Raw genomic sequence first — 23,859 nt, 5'->3', positions numbered from 1 at the left:
ATTGGTGGCAATTCAGCAGCGGTACCACAGGAGTACCATGGTAGCATAAACAAAAAAATAAAAAAGTAAACAAGAAAAATGTGGGGTGGGGTGTATGGATTATGGGGGAGGGTTGCATGGTTGCTAGCATGCCACCAATCAACTTTTGTGTGTGTGATATGTGGGTTGGCTCTAGTGTCAAATAAAACAATCAACTCTAATTGGTTTGACTGCGTGTGGCTCTCCGGAGCACATAGAGCAATATGGTCTCTATTCCATAGGAGTGGTTAATTCACACTCCTCTGAGATGAGGAGGCACAGAGAGCATAAGTGGTTCAGAAAAACAGGGCCCGATTCACAGAACTAACTTAAGACAAAATCCTAAACTTACTACCATTTTGGTATTCACAGAAGGCACTTACTCTTTTTTGTATTCAAAGAAGGCAGTTACTCATTTCGGTATTCACAGAAGTTAGGAGTCCTAACTTTAGGACTCCTAAATGCCTTCTGTGAATACCGAAAATCTTAAAATTAGGATTTTTCTCAGTTTAGTAGTAGTAAAATTAGGACTTCTAACTTTCAGACCAAGCAACGCCTGTGTGGTCGGTGTTGCAGCATTGTGATTGGCTTAGGGGAGGGGAGGGAGGCTGTCTGCTTCCTGGAACTCGGAGCAGAGACATTGTGACGTGGGACCGGGCAGACAAAGGCAAGTTTTAAATTATTTTTTTTAATTTCCCCCCGTGTGACCCCTTTCCCGCACGATACCCCCCCCCCCCCCCCGGCCCCCAACCCTGCGAGTCATGCTGGCCGCAACTGTTGGCTTGCTGCATTACGCAGCGTGAAATATTGATAAATGTGCTTCTTAGATTTTGTAAGCGGACTTAGAGCTGAGGTGCAGGGTGAAGCAATCCGCCACAATCACTGAGTGGTTGTCATGCAGTGCTCTTAAACTCGATCTCAGGCGTTCGGAACGTCACTGGAGACGTAATTACTGCCCCATCCTCCGTGCCAAGTATAAACTCCTTCTTACTGATTACAAAAAAGCGATCTTGGCGGCCAAAACTAACTACTTCACTGAGAGAGTTGCTCTCTCTGTTAATAAACCTCGAGAAATTTTTTCCCTGGTTCATCATCTCGCCACCTCTGATCGCATCAGCACCAGTCTTGTCCCTACCCAGTCCCTCTGCCTCTCACTTAATGATTATTTTATTGACACGATCGCCAATATAAAGGCCAATATTCCCTTGGCACAACATACTGGTGTTCCCTGTTCCCTTCCTCTGCCTTCCTCGTCAATGGATCATTTTTCTCCTATTTCTATAGATTGCTTTCTCAATCTGCTTTCTAAAGTCAAATCCGGCTCGCCAGCGGACTGTGCCCCGGCACGGATCCTTAAAGCTCTTTTCACCAACTGTCCCGCCCCTCCTCTTGCTCTTCTTAATGCCTCCTTGACTTTGGGTTCTGTTCCTTCCTCTTTTAAAAACGCAAGGGTTCTTCCCATTCTTAAGGAACCCGACCTAGATCCTTCTCTCCCCTCTAACTTGCGGCCTATTTCTCTTCTCCCCTACTTGGGGAAGATCCTTGAAAGCCATGTCATCTCTTGCCTGTCCTCTTATGTCGAGGAGAACCACCTCTTGGACTCCCAGTCAGGCAGGCTTTCGACCAGGACACTCTACGGAGACAGTTATCATCGCCGTCCTGGACGAACTCAAGGGGAAAGCGGACACCAATCTTCCCCAAGCCTTGGTTCTCCTCGACCTGTCCGCTGCGTTTGACACGGTCGACCATGCCATCCTTCTCGACCGTGTCAGCGCAGCGGGCATCTGTGGCGTAGCCTTTTCTTGGCTGGCGTCCTTTCTTTCGGGCAGGTCCCAAGCGGTTCACCTCTCGAGTTTCTCCGCTCCCCCTCGTCCAGTCACCTGTGGGGTCCCTCAAGGCTCTTCCCTCTCCCCTCTTCTTTTTAACCTCTATATCCACCCTCTTATTATTTCCCTTCGCGAGCTGGGGGTCTCTGTGTACAATTACGCGGATGACCTCCAGCTCGTCTTTGATCTTTCTTCTCCCTCGATTTCTCTTCCTAAATTCTGCTCCACTTTAGTTTTTATTTCTGATTGGATGAGCACCAATCATTTAAAGCTCAACCCTGACAAAACGGAGCTTGTCCTCACGGGTGGTCCCTCCAACCCCTGGTCCTCGATTCACTGGCCCCCCTCTTTTGGCTCCCCCCCCTTCTCCGGTCTCCTCTGTTCGGACCTTGGGCATTAAGGTCAGCCATGACCTTACCATGCATGCCCAAGTCAGCTCCGTGGTATCCTCCTGTTTTTTGTCCCTTCGTCTCATCCGGAAGATCTCCCGGTATTTCTCAGCGGACGCCCTTAAAACCATAGTCCTGGCCCTTATCACCTCTCGCCTTGACTATGGGAATGGCCTGTATGTAGGCATTCCTGCTCATGAAATCCGTCGCCTACAGGCCATCCAAAACCAGGCTGCCCGTCTCATCCTGCGCCTCCCCAAATCATCCCATATCACGCCTGCACTTAAGTCCCTCCATTGGCTCCCCGTGCACCTCAGATCATTTTTCAAATTGGCCTGTTTGGCCTTTCGGGCCTATACACACTCAGCCCCCCTCTTCATTAGTTCTTTGATTACTCCTTACACTCCCACCCGTACTCTTCGTTCCTCTTCTCTCTCCCTCCTGCATGTCCCCCGTTTTCGTAAATCTAGAACGGGGGGCACTCGCTTCTCGGTTCTGGCCCCCCGGTTCTGGAATACCCTTCCTCTCTTTATTCGTTCTATTCCCAACTATGCTCACTTCCGTAAAGCTTTGAAAACATTTCTGTTCTCCCAGGCATTCCCCTGTTAAACTCCCTTGGTCTCCTCCTTAGAGTCTAGTTTGGTCTCAGCGCCAGGAAGCCGCTTGGCCGCAGTGCGCTTTATTAAGTTTCTTCTTCATTTCATTTCATTTCATATTATACAGGCTGCTAAGCATATTTCATGGCTACTTTTCTTACCCAAGTGTTTTGCTGAAGAATAATTGTGTTTACAAAGTTTAATGTTGGCCATCAAGTACCTAGGTCCATCCTTTGCATCTTACATAATCCTCTCTTAGAATAATTGCCGTCACCAACCCCTTCCTCGGATCTAGTTCCTGAGGTCTGCCTGGTAATAATCTACCGAGTTCAGAATCTCATGATACACAATGTCTAGAAATGTATATAATTAGGTTCTAAATAGCAATTTAGGTGGTGAGGAACCCCAGCTATGTCACCTTTCTTCATGATCTTGAATATTTGCCTTTTTTGGACTGATTTTTAGGTCTTCGGCGTTAACCACGCTGAGCAACTCTGCTTCCCAGGAGAGGGGACAGGAGCTGGCCGCGCGCTGGGGAATGGAGCGGGCCACGCGCACGCTGTGGCCAGCTCCTGTCGCCTCTCCTGGGAAGCAGAGGCACACAGCCACACCTTCCCCTGCTAACGCATGCGCACACACACGAGCACGCCCCCTCCCACACATACACACATGCGCGCACACAGACACAAGTGCACCGAGCCCCCCTCCCCCCGTCGCACACATACATACACACATGAGACACCCTCCAGCCCTTTTTAACTTACTGGGCCAATCTTGGGGGACTCCGCTCTCAGCACGCGGCAGGGGCAGGCACCGGGCATGTGCCTCGTGCCCCCTCCGCAGAGTTGATGCTGCGGCTCTTGCCAGCTCCTTTCCCGGGGCTCCCTCTTGGTCAAGGGAGCCCGCAACACTTACGCAACCTCCTGCTGGAGGCCCCGGGGATCTGCACTGCTCACATGACCCCCGGGCCGCGAGACGCATTTACTCCGCCTGCCTCCTCTTCCGGTCCGGACGCGGCCCCGCCCCGTCACAGGCGACCTTGCCTGACCTCCGGTGCGGCCGCGGCGGGATTCCGGGGGCATTTCCTGCCACTCGAACATTGTTTTTGTTAGACTCACTAATTCCAGTGGCCGAATAATTCCTCTTGTGTGCCTTTGGGGTCCATCCTCAGTTGGGAGTAATCTGCAGTGAACTGCTTACTGAAAAGGTGCGAACGCAGGTATTTCCCCTTGACAATAGGTATCAGTAACTTGAAGCACCCAAGGGAAAAGCCGCAAGCAGTAGGATCCTATGAAGGGCTGGGCAGCTTGAGGAGAATAAGATGGGGTTTCAAAGCTAAAAATTGCATTAAAGTATGGAAGAGGCAATTTGTGATGCCTAGTAGCTCTGAGTCAGATATAATAGCTTGGCAGCAATTTCAGAACCACTTATCAAATAGCCCTGTGTCCATGTTAGGGTACGCTACAGAAGGTATGCAACAGTCGAACATCAAACAATAGTACACTAAATCTCTGTGTTACAAGAATGTCATAATAAATAAAGAGATGGGCTACTACACAAAAGTACAGATGATGCCACTGCTTCAGAAGTTAGATCACTTTGGAAAGCCTACATTAAATGCCACATGGGAGGCAAGAAAGAACCAGGAAGATAAAGACTGAATAGAATTGTTGACCACCTGGTGTTGGATCAACAATGTCCCCTGGAATCTCCTTTTTCTGAACTATCGCCGTAAACTGAAAAATAAAAATAAAAACCTCCCTCCATTATTACATCTGGAAAGAAATTAACCCTTGCCTTGCCTATTGAAAAAGTCCTGGTGCATTTATGATAGTTCTGCCTTAACACCTTTAAAGGCTCGCAGGATATAAGAATGGACAAAATAAACTGAATAAGAAATAAGCAGGGCGAGGAACTGACCTGGGCTTTTTTTTGCGTGTAATGCACAGGAAACATGCCTCAGTGTAGTGGGGTTGGAGCATTTGCATACGTTTGGATAACTTTTGTAGTCACACAGGCTAGTTAAAAACAAACATTGGCACAATCAATTGTCATGGTCTTTGGAAAGAGAAAATATTCTCCCTAGCTTTATGACACTCCATCTCACTACCAAATGGGCTTCTATACTCCCTCCTCCCCATCCAGGAAGTAGTGACAGGCGTTGTGTTTCATTGCCAACCACCTCTAACCTCACCTCACAGCTAACCATTCACAACCAATGTTTATATACCAATTGCAAATAAAAAAATAAATAATGCAAAGCATTGTCATTTACAATGCCAGTAACTCAAAATATAATGCTGGAGACCTATTGCATTGTAAATGCTTGTTGCTACTGCTATGACTTTGTGCACTGTGGTACTGCTATTTAGTCTCACAGTGCATACACTCTATTTCAATAAAAATAAGATAACATTATTTCAAGTATTCAACTTTCTAGCATAGCGATGGTAAGTTGGCACAGGAAATGCACATATGGCGTGAAAGTTAAATGTCACATGTCATCTGCAGTGCATATTTACCCCGACCACATACATGACTAAATATGGATTCCTCTGAGACACCATTGGGCCCTGGCTGTTTTTTAAACAACTACAGTAACGTGAAAGAAAAACATGCTCTGACATATGGAAATGCCTACTTTAATGCATTAGCTTATTTCCCCTCAAGTATGACCTGTATGCACACAGAAATGAATGATTCATGTATGAAAAGTAGAATAAATGCTGAAGTTTAAAGACATTCCCAGGCGAGAACCCTACCTAGATATAATCGGGAAACCGTTTGCCCGGTCTTTGTATTTTAAATTCAGAACGGGTACTTTGCCATTGAACACTTTTACCAAAACATGGAAATCCTGTCCACACAAAACCGACCTGTGTCCCTCATGTCTAGCCCACCCAGAGACATTAGCCCATTTCCTATTTGTCTGTAGCGAATATGCCAATCCAAGAAGGGCGTGGCTGAAGAATTTGTGCCGGCAACTGGGAACCAGGAGCCATGATGTGGCAATCAGGATACTTGTTTCGGACAGTTATGTACCCTATGCCTGTGCCTTAGCTAAATTCCTATTCTGGGCTTGGGCTATTCGAGCCAGAAAGCTTAAAAACTCTGTTTAATTTTTTCTTAAACTATATTAATTCTAGCAAATGTCATATTTGTTGCTATTAACTGGATATGTCTCATTAATTTTATTAACCACCAATTCTTTTTAACTTGCTTTTATGATAATGACATTTTATCGAAATAAAGCTTTTTGACTTTGACTTTGACTTTGAATAAATGCTAACTATCAAAGACGCCCATGTCCCTCCAGTGACCAGCTACCAAAAGCTGTTTGTCACTATATAAGAAAAGTGGAATTTTTCCATACAGAAGCTTGATCGTAAAGATACATCTGTTTACTGTTGCGGCCAGGAAAATGCCAGAATAGTACTAAAATATTATTTTTACAAATTGATCAAAAATCTAATTATGTGGTGAAAGTAGATTTTTGATATCTGTAATGGACTTGTAACTTTTGAAAACCATACCGTGTGCTTCCTGGAATCCCTGCAGTGATTAACCCAGTGATGTTGGCTTCCCTTTACCTCAGTGGCATTAATTAGCAACCTAATGCAGGGTTGTGTTGCCAGGAAACATTCCACAGATCTCCAATGGCAGGAAAATGGTTGTGGAGTAATGACTGAATTACTTAGCTGTGATGTGGGAGGAGGCAGGAACAGATGGCATCGAAAAAGGCCAACACAGGGGTCTGTCTTTTTGCATTGAGATGGCATAATAAAACACAAGTGACAGACGTTTTTTATCTAAAGAGCTTACTCAGACATTTCTATTTGCTCACAGCAGTAAGGAGGGAATGCTGTTTCTAGGTCATCAAGGGGGCAGTTCACTGGCGTAACAAAACATTGAGGTGTCCCCCCTACAAGGCACGTGAAGGGGTCCCCTCTGGACTCGATCAGGAGCTCTCCTGCCAAAGTTCTGTTCTGTGGGGGCCGCCTGGAGCTTGGGGGTCCCCGCACCACGGGGGCTGCGGGTGGGACCCCCCTGCACGGCGGGGGCTGCGGAGACCTGGGAACGCCACTGGGGCAGTCCCTCATTTCCAGGGGGCTTTTTCCAGGAGGGCACATGGGCTGTCTGTGATGAGACTTCTGCCATTTTTCGATAGATGTGTCTCAGAAGGATAGAGATGGGTGAAATAAAGTTCCGTTTTAGCAGGAATTCAGCAATAACTAGGTTTAGATATCAATCACTGACTAGTGCAGTGGATAATAAAATCACTCCTCAAAGCTGGGCATCTGCAAGGCCCAGAAGAGGAAGTCTGCTTGCTACCTGCAGCCTACATGTGAAGACGACTGACGTGTGACCTACGCCCCTCTTACAGCAAGTGCTCTCCTGATATCAGACTGCTTGCTGTACTGATGATGGGAAAATATACAGCTGAGGAAGTTCTCCATCCTGTGTGGGAGAACCAACAAGTGAATTGGATTGGACTGAGCAGTCCCCCATGGGGGCCCTGTCCAGAGAGAGGATTGGCCCACTGAAGCCTTCTCTGGAAGCTTTTAGGGAGGGATGGGGGTGGGAGACTAGGAGATACTTTTTACCATCTTCAAGAATTTGGGGTTCATTAGTGTAGCAGGAAGAAGGGTCAGTAAGGTCTGTCTCACCCTTCAAGCTGTGCCTGGAACCCCCCAGTATAGCACCAACAAGGCTGAAAGCAATAACCTCTACCAGTGGAGCAGGTAATTGACTCTGCCTCTGACATCCCGTCTTCAGTGAGATTGAACAGTTTGCTAGTAGTTTTTCATTTTTTGATTCATGAACTGCCTTTCATGGCCATTTTTGGGTAATGCCTAACTGACTATTACACTTCGCTAGGTCCTATGTGCAGGTACTTTTTTTAATCCGTATCCCGCTTCCTCCAAACAATTTTTTTTTAATTCTTCATTTTGTTTATTTATTTTTTCTTGAATTGTTAAAAATTTGTTAGGGAATTTTGTTTGAGCTATGTTTTCAACGTAAATTTTATTTTGCTGCTTCAATAAATCATGCAATTCGCTAGGAAAATACCAGCTACTTTTGTAATAAGCATGTACAGCTTCTAAGTAAACCGTATTCCAATCGGACACATTAGTGTTTTATTTAGCTTTTACCGTTAACCCCTCCCAAGTTAATAAACCACTGCTTCAAGTAATAAATTAAATTGTTTCAATAAGGGAAAGGAGCATGAGGAATACGAAAAATACAGAAAAATCCCTCCAATCTGATATAGCCTGGGAGGGAATTCCCTGGTCTTGTAGTTTTTCAGACCCAGGATGGATGCCGCATGGCTCTGTTGAATATTAAGTAACATTGCTTTTATATTCTTTCCTTGGCACTTAGCATGTAGACAGTGCTATGTCTCTAGGCATGTAAGAATTGTACAGGCAAAAAAATATTGTGGATTATAACAATGATAAAGGAACACACTTAGGGCCCGATTCTGATCCAGTAAAATTACCGTCCATACGAATCGCATCCGGAGCCGTCTCCGTACGACTCGTACACACGTCGTACGACCCGACGAGTACGATCCAGACCGGGGTATCAGGACGCGAGTCGTACAGTCCAAGTCAGGTAAGGGCGATTCGTACGGAAAAGCGCACAATCACATACATACCGTATGGCGCGTACCCCCCATGATCGCAGGGGTACGGCGCGTACCCCTGCGATCATGGGGGGCACGTGCCGTACACCCAGTGTGCATGGGGTACGTGCGTACATGGGGTACGTACCGTACACCCTGCGTGCATGGGGTACGGTGCGTACTCCATGTATGCTGGGTATACGGCGCGTACACCCCATGATCGCAGGGGGACACGCCGTACCCCTGCGATCATGGGGGGTACGTGCCGTACACGGGGGGGGGGTACCGTACCTGTTTCGGGGCGAACTCTTTTTCAGCTCCTGTAGAAAAAGGGTCGTACGGTGCGTACCCGACACGTATCGTACTTGCTGGGTAGTATAAACCAGCCACGAACCGTACAGATGTCGCGTACAGTGGGTTCAGAGTGAGACTCATACGGGGATTTGATTTGTACGGTCTCTGTACGATTCGTACGGAGTCCAGCTCCTGGTACGAATCGTACTTTGTCGTACGTATGGGGGACGTTGCAGGGTACGATTCGTACGGGAAAAACGCTCCGAACGACTATTCGGAGCGCTTTTTACCGGATCGGCATTGGCCCCTTAGTTACGGTATTTGGAAAAATGAGGGACGCTTGAGTGTTGTACAATAGAAAAGGCAATATGATGCAAATACAAGCTCTCAAAAGCAACCTCAGATTAATGGTAATGTTACTTCAATTTTTAACACCTATGTGTTTATTGTGGGATAGTTTGAAGCTCCTACTATCTACAAAGCATTATTAATTTATACTGAATAAGATTGCATATCATAGTTTAATGTATATTTATTGGAGGTGGAAGTGTACTGCATCCCTCTTACAGCTTTGGATTCCACAGACACTCTGCATTGTCCAAGAGAGACAATGAGTAGTATGCACCAAACAGTGGCAAAGTGAATTATCCCATCTTTACCGTAATAACGAATATAGACACTGGCATCCTTAACCCACAAGAGGGTCCAATTGATGACAGCTCAAATGACAATTCCAAGCTTTTACAGTGTCAAATTTGTCAACTCTGCTATATTTTGGGACAATGATGGACATAGTATTCCATCTGGACTGGGATCTATCCATTAAAAAGGAATGGGGGTTACAGGTGAAGAACTGGAAGGACATTTGGAATAACCAGGGGGATTTGTACCACAATTACAGATTCCTCCATTAAGCCCTCATTCCTCATGCTGCTGAGAAGATCTTTGTAATTAGGATGGGACAACCACACTGGTTGCTAGGGGGACTTTCTAAAAACTAGGCTCCGCTTTGAGTCCTACTGGCAAACAGGTATGCAGGGGGCTTTGCAGAGATCTTTACAAGAATTGGCAAAAGATTGTGATAAGTGAATTGCTCAAGCTGCAAGCCAGCTACGTGGAAAAAGGTTGGAGAATATTACTAATAGTTTAAGGATGTGTGCTGAACAATGTTTAGTGTGAATCTAACTTGGAAATAGCACGTAATAAATGTAAATACTTAATAAAATATCATTCTTTGTTCCTGCAAATATTCTGGCGTTCTGGGTGAGAGTCTTCTATACCCCCTGCAGATGTTAGAGATTTTCTGACAGGTTTGCTTGCTTTCTAACACCACTACTCCACCTGAACATCACTCAGCGGGAGAAGTGGTAGACAACTGCAAGTTTTTCTTTTCTCCAAAAAGGTCTGTTTCCTTTTGGGGCTGAGGAAATCTACCAGATGTGACATCTAAAATATTGGGTTAATATGACATTATGTTCTTGGGATAGACATTTGTAAATCTTTAAGCCAAAACTTAGAGAATCAAATGAATGCAGCTATCAAAAGAAATGGGACGAAAGGTCTCTTCGTGAGACTTTGACCTCTCAGTTTGGCTGCACCACGAGCTCTAAAAGGAGATGTGGACCATGTACATGCAATACATCCTCCACAGAAGCAGGCACCGAAGATCTACCTGTTCCATCAAATATGCCACTACTAACACACATGGAACGGCCATGTAAAATGGAACTACTGACAATCGACTTGCAAGCACTGTGAAGTGCCTTTATGTCAAAAGCCAGCACTGTACAAAGCACTTCAATGTAAAAAAATTTTTTACTTGTATAATACCCACGTCCTCCCAATGCACTTCCTCTATCTTAATTTATTTAGTTGACTTGCCACTACTGATAACTGATATTAATAATTTCTATGTATGAGTTTTAGGACATTATTGCTTATTGCAATATTTGTAAGGTGTGTGCATGACTTTTATAGTCTCATTGCTTATTGTAAAATTTTTAAGGAATCAAACAATACATACTTTAGGGCAGATTTACAAGCCCCTTGCGCCTCTTTTACGCCGCTGTTGGACCAGGACACCTCAGGGTAGCAGTGCGCTTTACAAGCTTTATTAACATAACATAACATGCTGCAGGGTATTTACAACATGACTCATCTAGGAGATGCGTCACGTTGTAAAGCCCTGCGCCAGAAGTAGGCGTTCCTGTGCAGGGGGGGGGGGCGTTCCGGCGCAGGAACGCCTTCCAAAAGTGGCTGAGTGAAATCTACAAGATTTTACTCAGTCACTTTTGATCCCATGCTGCGTCAAAACCCAGCATTGTAAAGAAGGGTCCCCCCGAGCAATACTGGAGCTGCGTCACGCTTGTGACGCAACTCTAGCAATGCGCCGCCTTTACGGGATAGATGCGCCACGCATCTGTGCCGTTTTTGCCCCATGGTGCCCCGCATTGTATATGCGGCGCATCCATGGTGGCGGAGCCGTGGCGCACAATAAATGGCGCATCCTTGCTGATATGCAGGGATGTGCCAATTATTGTAAATCTGCCCCTTTTATTCTAGTCTGAGGATGATGATAATAATAGCACCCAAGAGCAAAAACACAAATACCAGGGCAAAAAGTAAAAAATCGTGATATATGTGATGGATTGCTTATATGTTGCATGGTATTTCACATCCTTGGCCCAGTGGCCTACTTTCATTTATCAAAATTAACGTTCACTACTTACTTACGTACCTTATGAAACTCGGCCAGCAAATCCTTGGCACAGAAAACATAAAGGAATTTGCAGAAAGAAGGAAATAATTAAAACCTTAACTATAATCAAGGAGAAGGTAGGTAATACATGTAATTAGTATTCTATGACTAACTTACAGATTTTCCTTTGCGAAAGAGGAGCTGGTTGCCTGCCAGCGTAAAGTAGCGTGTTTTCCACCGTTTGATGAATTTCCATCGAATCTGCTTCTCTTTAAGCTTGCCTTCAATCAAAGGCTGCCCTCCTTGATGAACAACTGAAAAGACACCAAACGTGTCCAGATGCATTTACTGCTTTTTCAGAAGCACATTCGTTTTTTCACGTTTGCACGCACGTGTTAAAAACATATACAAAAACATCTGACAAACAGAAATATTCAAAACCAGTTTACATAAATTGCATATTGATTTTTGTCATAAATTAAAGCAACAAAGTTCAAAGAAACAGACCAATATAATCATTAAACATTTTTTTTTTTTGTTTAAATAATTTTTTTGTATTACTCATATACCAGAAATGGGCATTCTAGATGAGGAAATCCCCCTCTTCCCTCCTTTGCAGTGATTGTCCAACCTCCATACTTCAAGCAAAGGAGATGAAAAGGTATGGATACCCCTCCAGTGCAACTGTTTGCAGGCTCCACTCCAACTCTTGATAACTGTACGGCCCTTGGCTTGAACTGGAGAGCCGACACCCACAGTGCCCAGGTGAAATCATTGGAATACAACCAAAGCAATCTCATTGATTCCGCCAGGCCACTAAGGCCGCCCAGATTTTATCGTGGCTAGAGCTATCGCAGGCCATGTCCGATTCACATATATATATGATGTATTTCAGACAATCGGAAAATTTAGGGGGCAAGGGGTCCTTCCAAGCCTTACATATTTCCCGCCTCGCTAGGACCATCACATAAAAAATTAATTTGGATGCCAATTCTTTATGTTGATATTCTGAAAATAAACCAAATAAGATTGTTGTGAGTGGCAATAGAGAAGTAGGTCTGGTAATACCAACCCCCCGACTTTAAGTTTTCTCCTCAATTTTTTCCAAGATATACGGGGGATTTAGAGTTCCAGATAAAGGTTCCAATTTTACCCTTTAAACATTTTTTAAATAAATTAAATACTGTACGTTTTTAGTGAGAGACTGGGCTCCCTATACACATTTCTATACGTTATATTTCACCCACTTGTATTTTACACAACTAAATTTAATGATGCATTTAATTGGGTCAAACAGGTTAATTTCAGCAAAAAACAACTGGCTCGTTGAATGTGCAGGTTTGGGATCTTAATTCTGGTTCTAAAGCTGCGTGTTGTGCACACAATTAATTAATTTCGTCGGCTACTTGTACTTGCAGAATGGGTTTTATATTTTAGATTTGCATGTCAACAAATTTACAAATGTTGAATGTATCATAGTGAGGGAATTTTCAAATATATATATATATATATATAAACGTTTATAGACACCAGTAGGCCGATTCAGAATCCCATTCTGCTCATAAGTCAGACTTACAAACGCAAATGGCCAGAATTACTCCTGGAAGGAATTCACAAAAAAAGGGCCTTAAAGTCATGAATCCTTTTACTGTCACATAGTATTAACCCACAATTACAACATATTGAACATGTGTAATCCCCAGCAATGTATGAGGAGTGGGTGCTGCATTGTGAGGTTTAGCGTTGAAAGTTTAAAAACATCAGCAAACATGCAGGCTTGTTGGCAGTTCGGGCTGGACTGTTCCCATGAGGCACAGGGTCAGACTGATTTGCATATGGCCATGTCTGAACTGGGGTGGCGGAGTGAGCTAAAGAATGATGATGGATTAAACTCAGATCAGTTGACTGGAGGTGAGTGCTTGCATTGTTCAGCACTCCGTCCATCATCCCCTTTGGTTGTGCTTTATTCGCCCTAAGTTGGCAGGATATGCCCAGACGTGGGTCCCTTGCTCACTTTGCCACTGGATTGAACCTAGCCTGGCTGATGACGGCTGATTAGCCAGAAACCGGTCCCAGGATGCTTGTTTCCGGTCCAGGGAAGATATGACTTGGCAGTTGGGCTGGACTGCTCCCATGAGGCACAGGGTCAGACTTATTTGCATATGGCCATGTCTAAACTGGGGTGGCGGAGTGAGCTAAAGAATGATGGTGGATTAAACCCAGATTAGTTCACTGGGGTGAGTGTTTGCATTGTTCAGCACTACGTCCATCATCCCCTTTGGTTTTGCTTTGTTGGTATTCCTACACTGTTCTCTGACCTTTCCCACACTGGATGTGATTGCGATATACTCCCTACAAGGGCAGGTATCAATCCTTAGTTCAAAAAATATATGTTAAGAGGCTTAAAGATTTTCTGAGGAGGCCCAATGTTGCTGTTCCCAAATACAAAGCTGCCTAGTTTTAATTTCTCATCTTGCGCCATTTTCCCACCACCCTATATACACTCTGGGGGATATTTACAACAAAATGTTGGAGCGCTGTGTTGCACCAAAATTGGTAATGTCGCACTCCAACATTTTTAAAAAGCAGGGATGCACTGTATTTACCAAAATACGGCGCACCCCTGTGTTTCCCCTAGCGCTGGCGCTTATAAAGCTGCCTAGCTCCAGCGCAGGCACGCTTGTACCATGTTGCAAGGGTGCCTCACCTCCAGGGGCGATTGTTTATGTACAGGAAGGGACACTTTCCTGCACATAAACAATCCCGAAAGGCAAAAAACGAGGGGAAATTAATAATTTCTCCTCGTATCACCAGTCTAAGATATTCGGTGGTTTTAGTTTTTGTCGCTGCCCCAGCTTTGTAAATATGGGGCAGCGTAAAAAAGCCATGGGTGTAGCAGGCTAACTATACATTCGTCTTAATTTCGAATGGTTTTCTTTTTCGCATAAGGCTTCCTAAAAACAATTGTAATGAATGGAAGAAAAATGTATTGCATGCCTTTGCGTCACTAGGCCATACTTTCAGCATAAATTGCAATTTAGTGGCCTTGTAGAAGTAGTCGGTAGGGTACTACCATGAGGAAGAATATATAATGATCTTGTTTGATAAATGTTTTGATAAAAATTGCCACAAGTATTTAATGTTTGTTTCACATTACAATAATTGTTTTCAGCACTTGTAATATACATGTCACTGTGTAAGACAGCAAGTAAACCTCGGACTTTCTTCAAAAGATTGTAAAAAGTTGTTTGACTATTTCACAACAAAATAAAATATACAAAGCACCTAAGGATTAAATACCTTAGGGTGAGATTCTGCTCTAAATAATAAAGTTGCAGAACAAAAACAGTGACCGGGTCTTCTTTTTGTTGAAAATGGGTGTAGCAGCGGCACGGCCACTGCAAAACCCATTGCATGCCACTTTCATGCTAAGCGAAGTTTGAAAAGGAGCCTGTTTTACAAGGTGGGGTTAAGCCACGTTAAGTGGCTTAATGCCGCTTTATAAATAAGAAGAACGGGAGATCTCCACCAGAACGTCGCTAAAAATGATGTTCTGGTGGCGGTATCCCTTTTTAAATATATCTCTCTGTTTCTTGCTGTTTCCTGTTAATCTGAGATGAAAAATAAGTCCTGGAGTCCTAAAATGCGCCTGAAACTACCTGCACAAATGATGCACAGATAAGAGTAAGGGGGTCGTTTAACCCCGGGTGGGCTGTGCTCCATTCCACCAGGGCAACTTTTCGTGGTGGGCGTGCAGCCTTCCATATTGAGAGATCTCTAACTGCTTGGGACTAAAGCACAAACTGATGACCCTGAGAGTTTGTTCACATCAATTCTAGACCACAAACTAATGGGACCCTTTGGTTTTTGATCAAAGTGAGCAGGAGGCTGTGAAGACGAACAATATGATGCCAGAATATTAAAGCAAGGGTATTGGTAATAGACAATTTCAAAACAAAGGTGAAATGTCCCACTTCGCTGAAACAATCAACATAGAATAAAGTAAAGTCCACACTGGACAGCATCTTCACAAAGAAATCCACAGGCATCCATGTCTATCGTTGTAAAGCAATAGCTTAAGATAGATAGCAGGTTTATTTCAGTGTTTTTTGTCTTGCACAGATTTTGTATATTTGAATGTATTTCTGCCTATCAGACATAATAATTGTCACCAAAACGTTCATGCAAATAATGCTAACACCTGCCCTGAGCAGTTCTTAACCATGTTATCCAATGGTAGGTGGATAACATGGCTAAGAGCATTAGCTCGGTAATGCATGAATATCGCTGACTTTTCAGCGATATTCATGCATTTCGGCCGATTTTTATCGCTTAGGAGATAAACCTTGATAATAGCAAGGTTCCTAAGCGATAAAAATCGCCGCAGCTCGGCGATAAAAATATTGCTGCTAAGCCAACATAGCGATAATTATCACTAGTTGTTGGTAATATGCCCTTATTTCCTTCAGCATTTTTCACTTTGAGTTAAAAAGAGATTACAAAATCATAACTGTTGTAGAAAAGCACTCATCATAATTGGTAGGCTCTTGATGCCTCAAGGGATTTTAGGTTCCTATGATCACTTAAACCCATCACTGCCAGGCTATAAGACTGACTTTTCTGAAGTAATTCTTAATTGGTCATAATGTAAATAAACTTTAAATTCCTGTGCATTGCAATTGGTGTCAATCCATCCAGCACACCTGTATTTTTTGCTTTTTGGGTCACTCGGTTTTGGACTTTTTACTGTAGGTGAGTCTCACTATATGTGTCTCACCCACGGTGATCCCATGGAAATCAGTCTGCGCATGTTTACAGCCAGTGTCCATCTTTTAAGATAAGGCCGCAGCGATGCAGCAAGGGCAAGGGGTACTTGGTTGGTTATATGTGAACACATGTGAACATGAGTAGGCATTGAGTGTAGGAGACTACTGTTGTGTGTAGCACTGCACCAGGGATGGGCTTACCCAAGCCCAGTAAATAAAGGAGGGAGCTCAGACCTCTGGAGCCAACACAGGAGGGGGCTCCCCTTTGAAAATATATAGAGGAATTCCCTGGCAGTGTTGTTAGTGAGGGGCTAAGCTAAGGCCCCCAGAGGAGATTTGACTATGGACACCTACATGACACCATTTTGAACTGACCCAGCAGGCTGTGCAGGAGGATTGGGGCAGGGTGGAGACGTGGCATGGCTTCTGGAACCTTCCTCTCTCCTTTAAAAACTCCTACACAAGGAGGAGACTCTCCCTTGCCTGGTGATATTTATGCGCTTCACTGCTGGCTCCTGGGACTGCCATAGACAACTGGAAGTAAAATCCCCCTGGCGACCACAAAGCACTAAGCACTTTGCGCAGTTGACCCTGGGACTAGTGGGTCTCCCCAAGAGCCAGTGAGACTGGCCCCCTTACACTCTCTGAGAACCAGTTGGGGGAAAGCCCTGGACTTCAGTGCCAGAAGCCAAGACCAGGAGGAAGGGTGGCACAGCAAGCAAGGAGAACCAGCTCATTGAGAACTGCACCACTTTGGATGCAGTGAGGTGTGCTGCAACTGTCCCTGTTGGCTAGAGCTGACCACAAGTAGTAAAATGAGCCCAAGATCATCCAAATCGGCCCAACGGGGCTCAAGTTATTATAAGTGAGAAAGCGTGTGGGGCTCTGCTGCTGTTTCTTAATCTACTCCCGCCAGGACCCAGGGGTCAATGCAGGATTTATTTATTTTGTTTTACCAGGGAGGGAGTGTGTTGATGGAGCCCTCTTCTAGTCTCCACTTTTCCCCCCTGGGGGCCCCATTTCCCACGGGCCAAAACACTTGTACCTGGGGAGCATCGTAGAGCCCTCCCCATGGCAGTGGCCTTGCCCAAATGCCAGTGCCTGGTGGGAGCAATCAGTTACCCCAGATGACAGCACCCTGCCTGAGAAAGAAGCTCCCAGCTTTCGGGGATGCACAAAAAGGTGCTGACCATGCTGAGTTGGTGGGGCAGTGAGGGCTGTGCTCTCTCAGCTGCCCCTAGCATTTAGGGACATGGGGGTACCCGGGTGTGCTAGGCAACCTCAAATAAAAAGCAAAAAGCTTTGTGCACAAAGCCACATTTCAAAGAAAATGGAGCAGCTTTCCCTGGCACAGCAAGAGAGCTGCTCATAAAATATTCACTCGTGGAGGGGCCCCCCATAATGCCCTCTGGGGCTCTTCAAATTACATCATGGTGGCCCCAGGATGGCAGGATCAACGAATTGCAGGAAGCATGTGGGGGCTACCTCCTAAACAGTGTTTTTAAAGAACGCTTTGTCTATGGGGGTCAGAAAGCCAAGGACCCCTCTGAAATATTCTCAATTTTCAAACACTTTGAATGCTGGAGCTTTTGCTCTACCACCTGGGTGTGCTGTTTTGCTCATTTTAAATGCTTTTTTGAGATAATAATGGTGACACTGATTATTGGTCACAGTTAAGGGCCATATGTACAAGAGTTTTATGCAGTGGCAAACGGGAAATGGGCCAGTTTGCAAGAGCACAATAGGTCTGCCCCATTTACAAACCCTATTTTGTGACTCAGTAAGTTATTACCAACTCGCAAAATAGGGTTTCCAACTCGCTATTAGGAAGGGGCATGCCAAGGGTGTACCTTCCTAATAGCGACTCGCAGTTCAATGTACAACTGTTTTGCAACCGCAATTACTGTCACAAAACACTCGCAGTTTGCCACCAACTTCAAGTAGGTGGCAAGCCACTCGCAAATGGGAAGGGGTCCCCAGGGGACCACTTCCTCTTTGTGAATGGATGCAAAATTATTTTTTAACCGCATGCAGTGGTCACACTGACCACTGCCTACTCTTAAAAAATCAAACAGAAAAATTTCATTTTTCTTTTTTAAATGCATTCGTTTTCCTTTAAAGAAAATGGGCTGCATTTTAAAAAAATCCTGCTTTATTTAAAAAGCAGTCACAGACATGGTTGTCTGCTGACCACAGCAGGCCTCCATCCCTGGGAGAGCTAGCCATTCCCAATGGGGTTGCAAATTGCACCTGCCTCATGAATATTAATGAGGTATGCAAATTGCGACCTTATCAGGAATTTCAAACAGTGTCTGCGACACTGTTGTAAATTATATTTTGCAAGTCGGAAAATGACACAATTTGCGACTCGGAACATGTAAGGGTCGTACATCTGGCCCTATATGTTTTTATCAACAGTAATAAGTTCATTTATACATGATTATTATCATTAATGATGATTGAATTTAGGTACAAAATTATGTCTTTAATATGTACTTTGTTCCTCTTGAACCTTTAATAAAGCCAATAGACGTACCTTATATGAGTGTATGATCACTTTGGTGGCTCAAAGGTAATGATGTAATGTCATCTATGGTATTTTCCATGCCAATGTATATATTTGTAAATTACCGTGTAGTATTTAACAGTGTGTTGGTAATAAATGTACTTCTTTTTATAAAGAAAAAGTACTAACTGGACCATATTTATAGAGTGCTAATATTGAGTGCCAGTGAACAGTGATTACTAGCCCACGCCATTTCCCCTGAGTAGGCCTTGGAGTGCTCTGCCTCGCTACCCTGAAAGAGCCAAGCGCTACAAGCGGGTGCTTGGTCCCCAGCAAGAATATTTGTGAACCTATTACTTGTGCACACCATACAACTAATAACCCAATTCCCTACACTGAGTGAAGAGGCCTACATTTTGGGTTTTGTTGGGAGACAACAGCCTCACAACAATATTCGAATCTTCTGTGTCAGCTTTCAAATGGTTGTTAGGATTAATATGAACTAGAATGAAGGCTTTTTTTTTGTTTTTTAGTTTGAAGAAATCTTCTCTAGCTTCTAGTGTCCAAATTAACCTCACTCTCTCCCAAAGGAACATAGGGGCTGATTACGATAGCAGTTGGATGAGTGTCCGACTGTCATTGTTGCTGGAATGGACCGGCCGACAGGTAGTCGGCAGTCCCGCCCACCCTATTATAATCCAACTGATGTGTAGGCAGTTGGAAACATCCCTTTTGCCATTGAGGCTTGTGCTGCAGCCTGGAAAAGGGCAGCAGCACAAGCCTTTTTTGCAAACGATATGTTTACAAACATCCCTGCACCATGGGCCAGGCACCGCACGGTGCCTGGCACACAGGCCATGGATGTTGGGGGGGCTCCACAGGTGCCCCCATGGGCCTCATAGCCGAGGCCCAGGTGGTACAGGGGCCCTGTGCGGTGCCCCCAAAGTCCCTTTCGGACAGCCTTTCTATGGCGGTCGGACCGCCATAGAAAGGCCGTTGTAAAGGGACATTGTAGTCCCTATGGCGGTGCCTGAGTAGGCACCGCCCCTATTGTAGAGACTATGATCCGTGCTCCGGTTCGACGGGCTCCTCGAGCCCATCAGAAGCGTCTGTTGGTCCCTCCAACGGATGCAGTCTGACTGACCACATCATAATGTGACGGTCAGATCCCTAAGCTGGATGTCAGTAGGACTGCCACTGACAGGCCAACTGTGGCGGTCCCATCAACATCCTAATCTGGGCCTTAGTGTTTGCAGTGATTTTGCACTAAAATCAACTAAACAACCTATTGTAAAAGTTTGACAACCATGAAGAAGACTAGTCATGATTAAAAATATAGCTTCAACGTTTTTTGTTCTCCATTTGTATGCCAGAATGGGACACATAAAAACTGATATGCTCAATCGTAGTAAACTTGAATATGCTTCTCACACATACAGTTGGTGTGGTTGACCTTTGAATACGATGGAATATTCCATTCTGCATATACTCAGTCTCAGAAAGGAAATATATCAATATGTCTGAAATATGTCCACAAAGTATCCTAGTGCATGCACATCCAATCATTCCTGAGTACTTCATTATTTAAGAAACTGTGATTCTGCTTAGAAATGTCAGAGTGAAAGCTAAATTATTGGTACTTGAATAAACGTTATGTTATGCGTTACAGATTTATAGAACACACTATCACCTGGGACAGTATCCTGGTGCTGAGAAGCTGTGAGTCTTGCCAAATCTAGGGCCTAGTGGGACTCCTCAAAAAGGCAGGTCTTCAGCTTCTTGTGGAATTTAAGTGATGAGGAGGAGGCGTGTATGTGTAGTGGCAAGACTTCAGGAGCAATGTTTGGCAATGCTCGACCACCAGATCTGTTTTTCAGTATACATGAGATGTGTGCAAGTAGGAGCAGGTACAAGCTGAGGTATCTGGAAGGTTAGTGAAAGCAGATGTGATTGTTAATGTATGCTCGGCCACTGTTATGTAGCACCATGAAAGAGTGGGTGAGGAGGTTGAGTTGTATTTGTTTGTGTAGGGGAGCCAGTGGAGCTCTTTCAGATGTGGTGTGATATGAATGAATGAATGAATGAATGAATATTGGATTTATAGAGCGCGTGGTTACCCTGGAGCGTCCCAGCGCTGTACCACTGGGGAACCCGTCCTGGCTTTCCCTGTGAGATGGTCCCTTTACTGGGCATCCCCAAGGTGCAGCCAGGCCTCCCCGGCGGTGATGGGGCCGGAGTGGAGATTAAGTAAGCTATTGCCCAGAGTTGCTGCGTGGGACCCCATGGTTAGAGTGGCACAGAGGCGAGATTTATCGGCCCCGCTGACATTGGTCCTGCACCCGGCCGCGTCGGGAATTAAACCCTGGTCCCAGGCCGAACTCTGCCTCTGGGTCTGCCGCCTCTAACCGTTGAGCCACACTTCTCCATATGAGTGTGTCTTGAGAGGCGAGAAAGATTCTGGGTGCCGAATTCTGAATGTTTTTCAGTATTCTGTGAGTTTTTTGTTGCTCTCGGCATGGACAGTGTTCCCTTTTTTTTTAACTGTTCTTTATTAAGCTTTTTACATTATTGAGACAACCCATCCCGCCACCCCCCACCCCACCCCCATACAGGCATTTGAAGTTGACATATATATACATTGGTCAATGTAAACACATAGTTGTACAAGTTCTTAGATTAAACAAATGATACTATAATGCAAACTTTAGAGTCTTAATTAATCAGCATATTCTATCCATTGCATAAGAGGGTCCCATATTTCTAATCATTTCTTTTTCTTATTCCGACCCTTCCTACTGTATATAGCTATCTCCAGACTATATGTTGCTAGTAATCGTGCTCGCCATTGTTGAAGCGTGGGTGGATGTGGGTCGAGCCAAGCTGATGCTAGACATATTATAAGTACTGCCATTGCAACAAACATAAGTCCCCTCATTTGGTTCGGTCGAATATCGTCGTCTGCCCCCAGGATTATTTCCACGGTTGTTATCTCTACGTTTGTTTTAAAGACTCTAGAAAGAAAAATGGAGATCTCCCGTCTAATGGTACAGAGTTCGCTGCAAGTGGCGAGCATATGGACTATATCTACTTCAGGCAGCGCACATCTCGGACATTGCGTCCCCTTACCCGTGCTCCACTTGGCTATTCTTTTAGGGGTATAATATAGTCGAAAGAAGGTCTTATAATATTGTGATTGTAGTTTGGTTGATATTAATAGCGATTGGGAAAGATCGAATGCCTTTTGGACTGAGATTTCTGGTATTTCTAATTGGTTCTGCCATTTCTGAATATGTTTGTCCAAGTCGTCGGGCAAAGTGGTTATCAAATTATTATAGATTTCCCCAATTTTAACTATATTATTTTGAGTTATTATTTCGACTCTCTGTATTTTCTGAAATGCAGCGCTGCCGCCCCCCTTTTTCATTATAAAATCTCTAATTTGCAAGTATTTAAAGAAATCTCGGTGTTATAAACCAAATTTATTTTTTAATGTTTCAAATGCACTAAAATGCGCCTGAATCTACCTGCACAAATAAAGCACAGATAAGAGTAAGAGGGTCGTTTAGCCCCGGGTGGGCTGTACTCCTTTCCACCAGGGCAGCTTTTCTTGGTGGGCGTGCAGCCTTCCATATTGAGAGATCTCTAACTGCTTGGAACTAAAGCACAAACTAATGACCCTGAGAGTTTTCACACATCAATTCTAGCCCACAAAATTGTGAAAACGAATGGGACCCTTTGGTTTTTGATCATAGTGAGCAGGAGACTGTGAAGGCATACAATATGATGCCAGAGTATTGAAGCAACGGTATTGGTAATGGACAATTTCAAAACAAAGGTGAAATGTCCCAGTTTGCTGAAACAATCAACGAAGACTAAAGTAAAGTCCACACTGGACAGCATCTTCATAAAGAAAGCCACAGGTGCCTGTGGCTACAGTGGTAAAGCAATAGCTTAAGATAAATAGCAGTTTTATTTCATTGTTTTTTGTCTTGCACAGATTTTGTATATTTGAATGTATTTCTGCCTATCAGTCATAATGATTGACACCAAAACGTTCTTGCAGCCAATTCAGTCATTTTCCATGTTCTAGGATGAGGGGCTCCCTTTGAAGAACACCAATGAAGCACTGCTTTACAGGTACTTGTATGGAATGGAAAGGACAGATCCTTTTATGCCACGTCATCTTACACAACTTGTGTGGAGTACATGGTAATCACGCACTTTGATTCAGTTTGCCACTGTGTTTCTAGGTTGCTAAAGATGTGTGTTTCAATCAAGTACCCCAATGAACTGCTCTGAGGGAAAACAGTGGTTGCTCTTGGACCTTACCTTCCATGAGGTGGGAAACTTATTTACTTCAGCATTTTTCATTTTGAGTTAAAAAGAGATTACAAAATCATAACTGTTGTAGAAAAGTACCCATCATAATTGGTAGGCTCTTGATGCCTCAAGGGATTTTAGGTTCCTATGATCACTTAAACCCATCACTGTCAGGCTATAAGACTGACTTTTCTGAAGTAATTCTTAATTGGTCATAATGTAAATAAACTTTAAATTCCTGTGTATTGCAATTGGTGTCAATCCATTCAGCACACCTGGACTTTTTGCTTTTTGGGTCACTCGGTTTTGGACTTTTTACTGTAGCTGAGTCTCACTATATGTGTCTCACCCACGATCACATGGCAATCAGGCAATCAGGCTGCGCATGCTTACAGCCTGTGTCCATCTTTTAAGATAAGGCTGCAGCGATACAGTAAGGGCAGGGGGTACTTGGTTGGTTATATGTGAACACACATGAGAACACACATGAGTAGGCATTGAGTGTAGGAGACTACTGTTGTGTGTAGCACTGCACCAGGGAAGGGCTTACCCAAGCCCAGTGAACAAAGGAGGGAGCTCAGACCTCTGGAGCCAAGACAGGAGGGGGTTCCCCTTTGAAAATATATAGAGGAATGCCCTGACAGTGTTGTTAGTGAGGGGCCAAGCTAAGGCCCTCAGAGGAGATTTGACTATTGACTCCTACATGACACCATTTTGAACTGACCCAGCAGGCTGTGCAGGAGGATTGGGGCAGGGTGGAGACGTGGCATGGCTCCTGGAACCTTCCTCTCTCCTTTAAAAACTCCTACACAAGGATGAG

At 44.4% G+C, this 23,859-nt stretch overlaps 1 protein-coding gene across 1 annotated transcript in view; it reads right to left on the bottom strand.

The window, feature by feature from the left end:
- VEPH1 (ventricular zone expressed PH domain containing 1) overlaps positions 1-23,859 on the bottom strand; it is a 1,092,144-nt gene that overhangs the window by 33,994 nt on the left and 1,034,291 nt on the right. Inside the window, exon 12 of the mRNA XM_086944228.1 lies at positions 11,625-11,761. Within this exon, the coding sequence (XP_086800354.1) occupies positions 11,625-11,761 (137 nt within the window). The remainder of the gene's footprint in view (positions 1-11,624; positions 11,762-23,859) is intronic.

Source organism: Lissotriton vulgaris, chromosome 11 (genome assembly GCF_964263255.1).
Source record: "Lissotriton vulgaris chromosome 11, aLisVul1.2, whole genome shotgun sequence".
Lineage (NCBI taxonomy): Eukaryota > Metazoa > Chordata > Amphibia > Caudata > Salamandridae > Lissotriton > Lissotriton vulgaris.
Note: the sequence above shows the minus strand (reverse complement) of the source record. Positions and strands in the feature narration are given on the sequence as shown.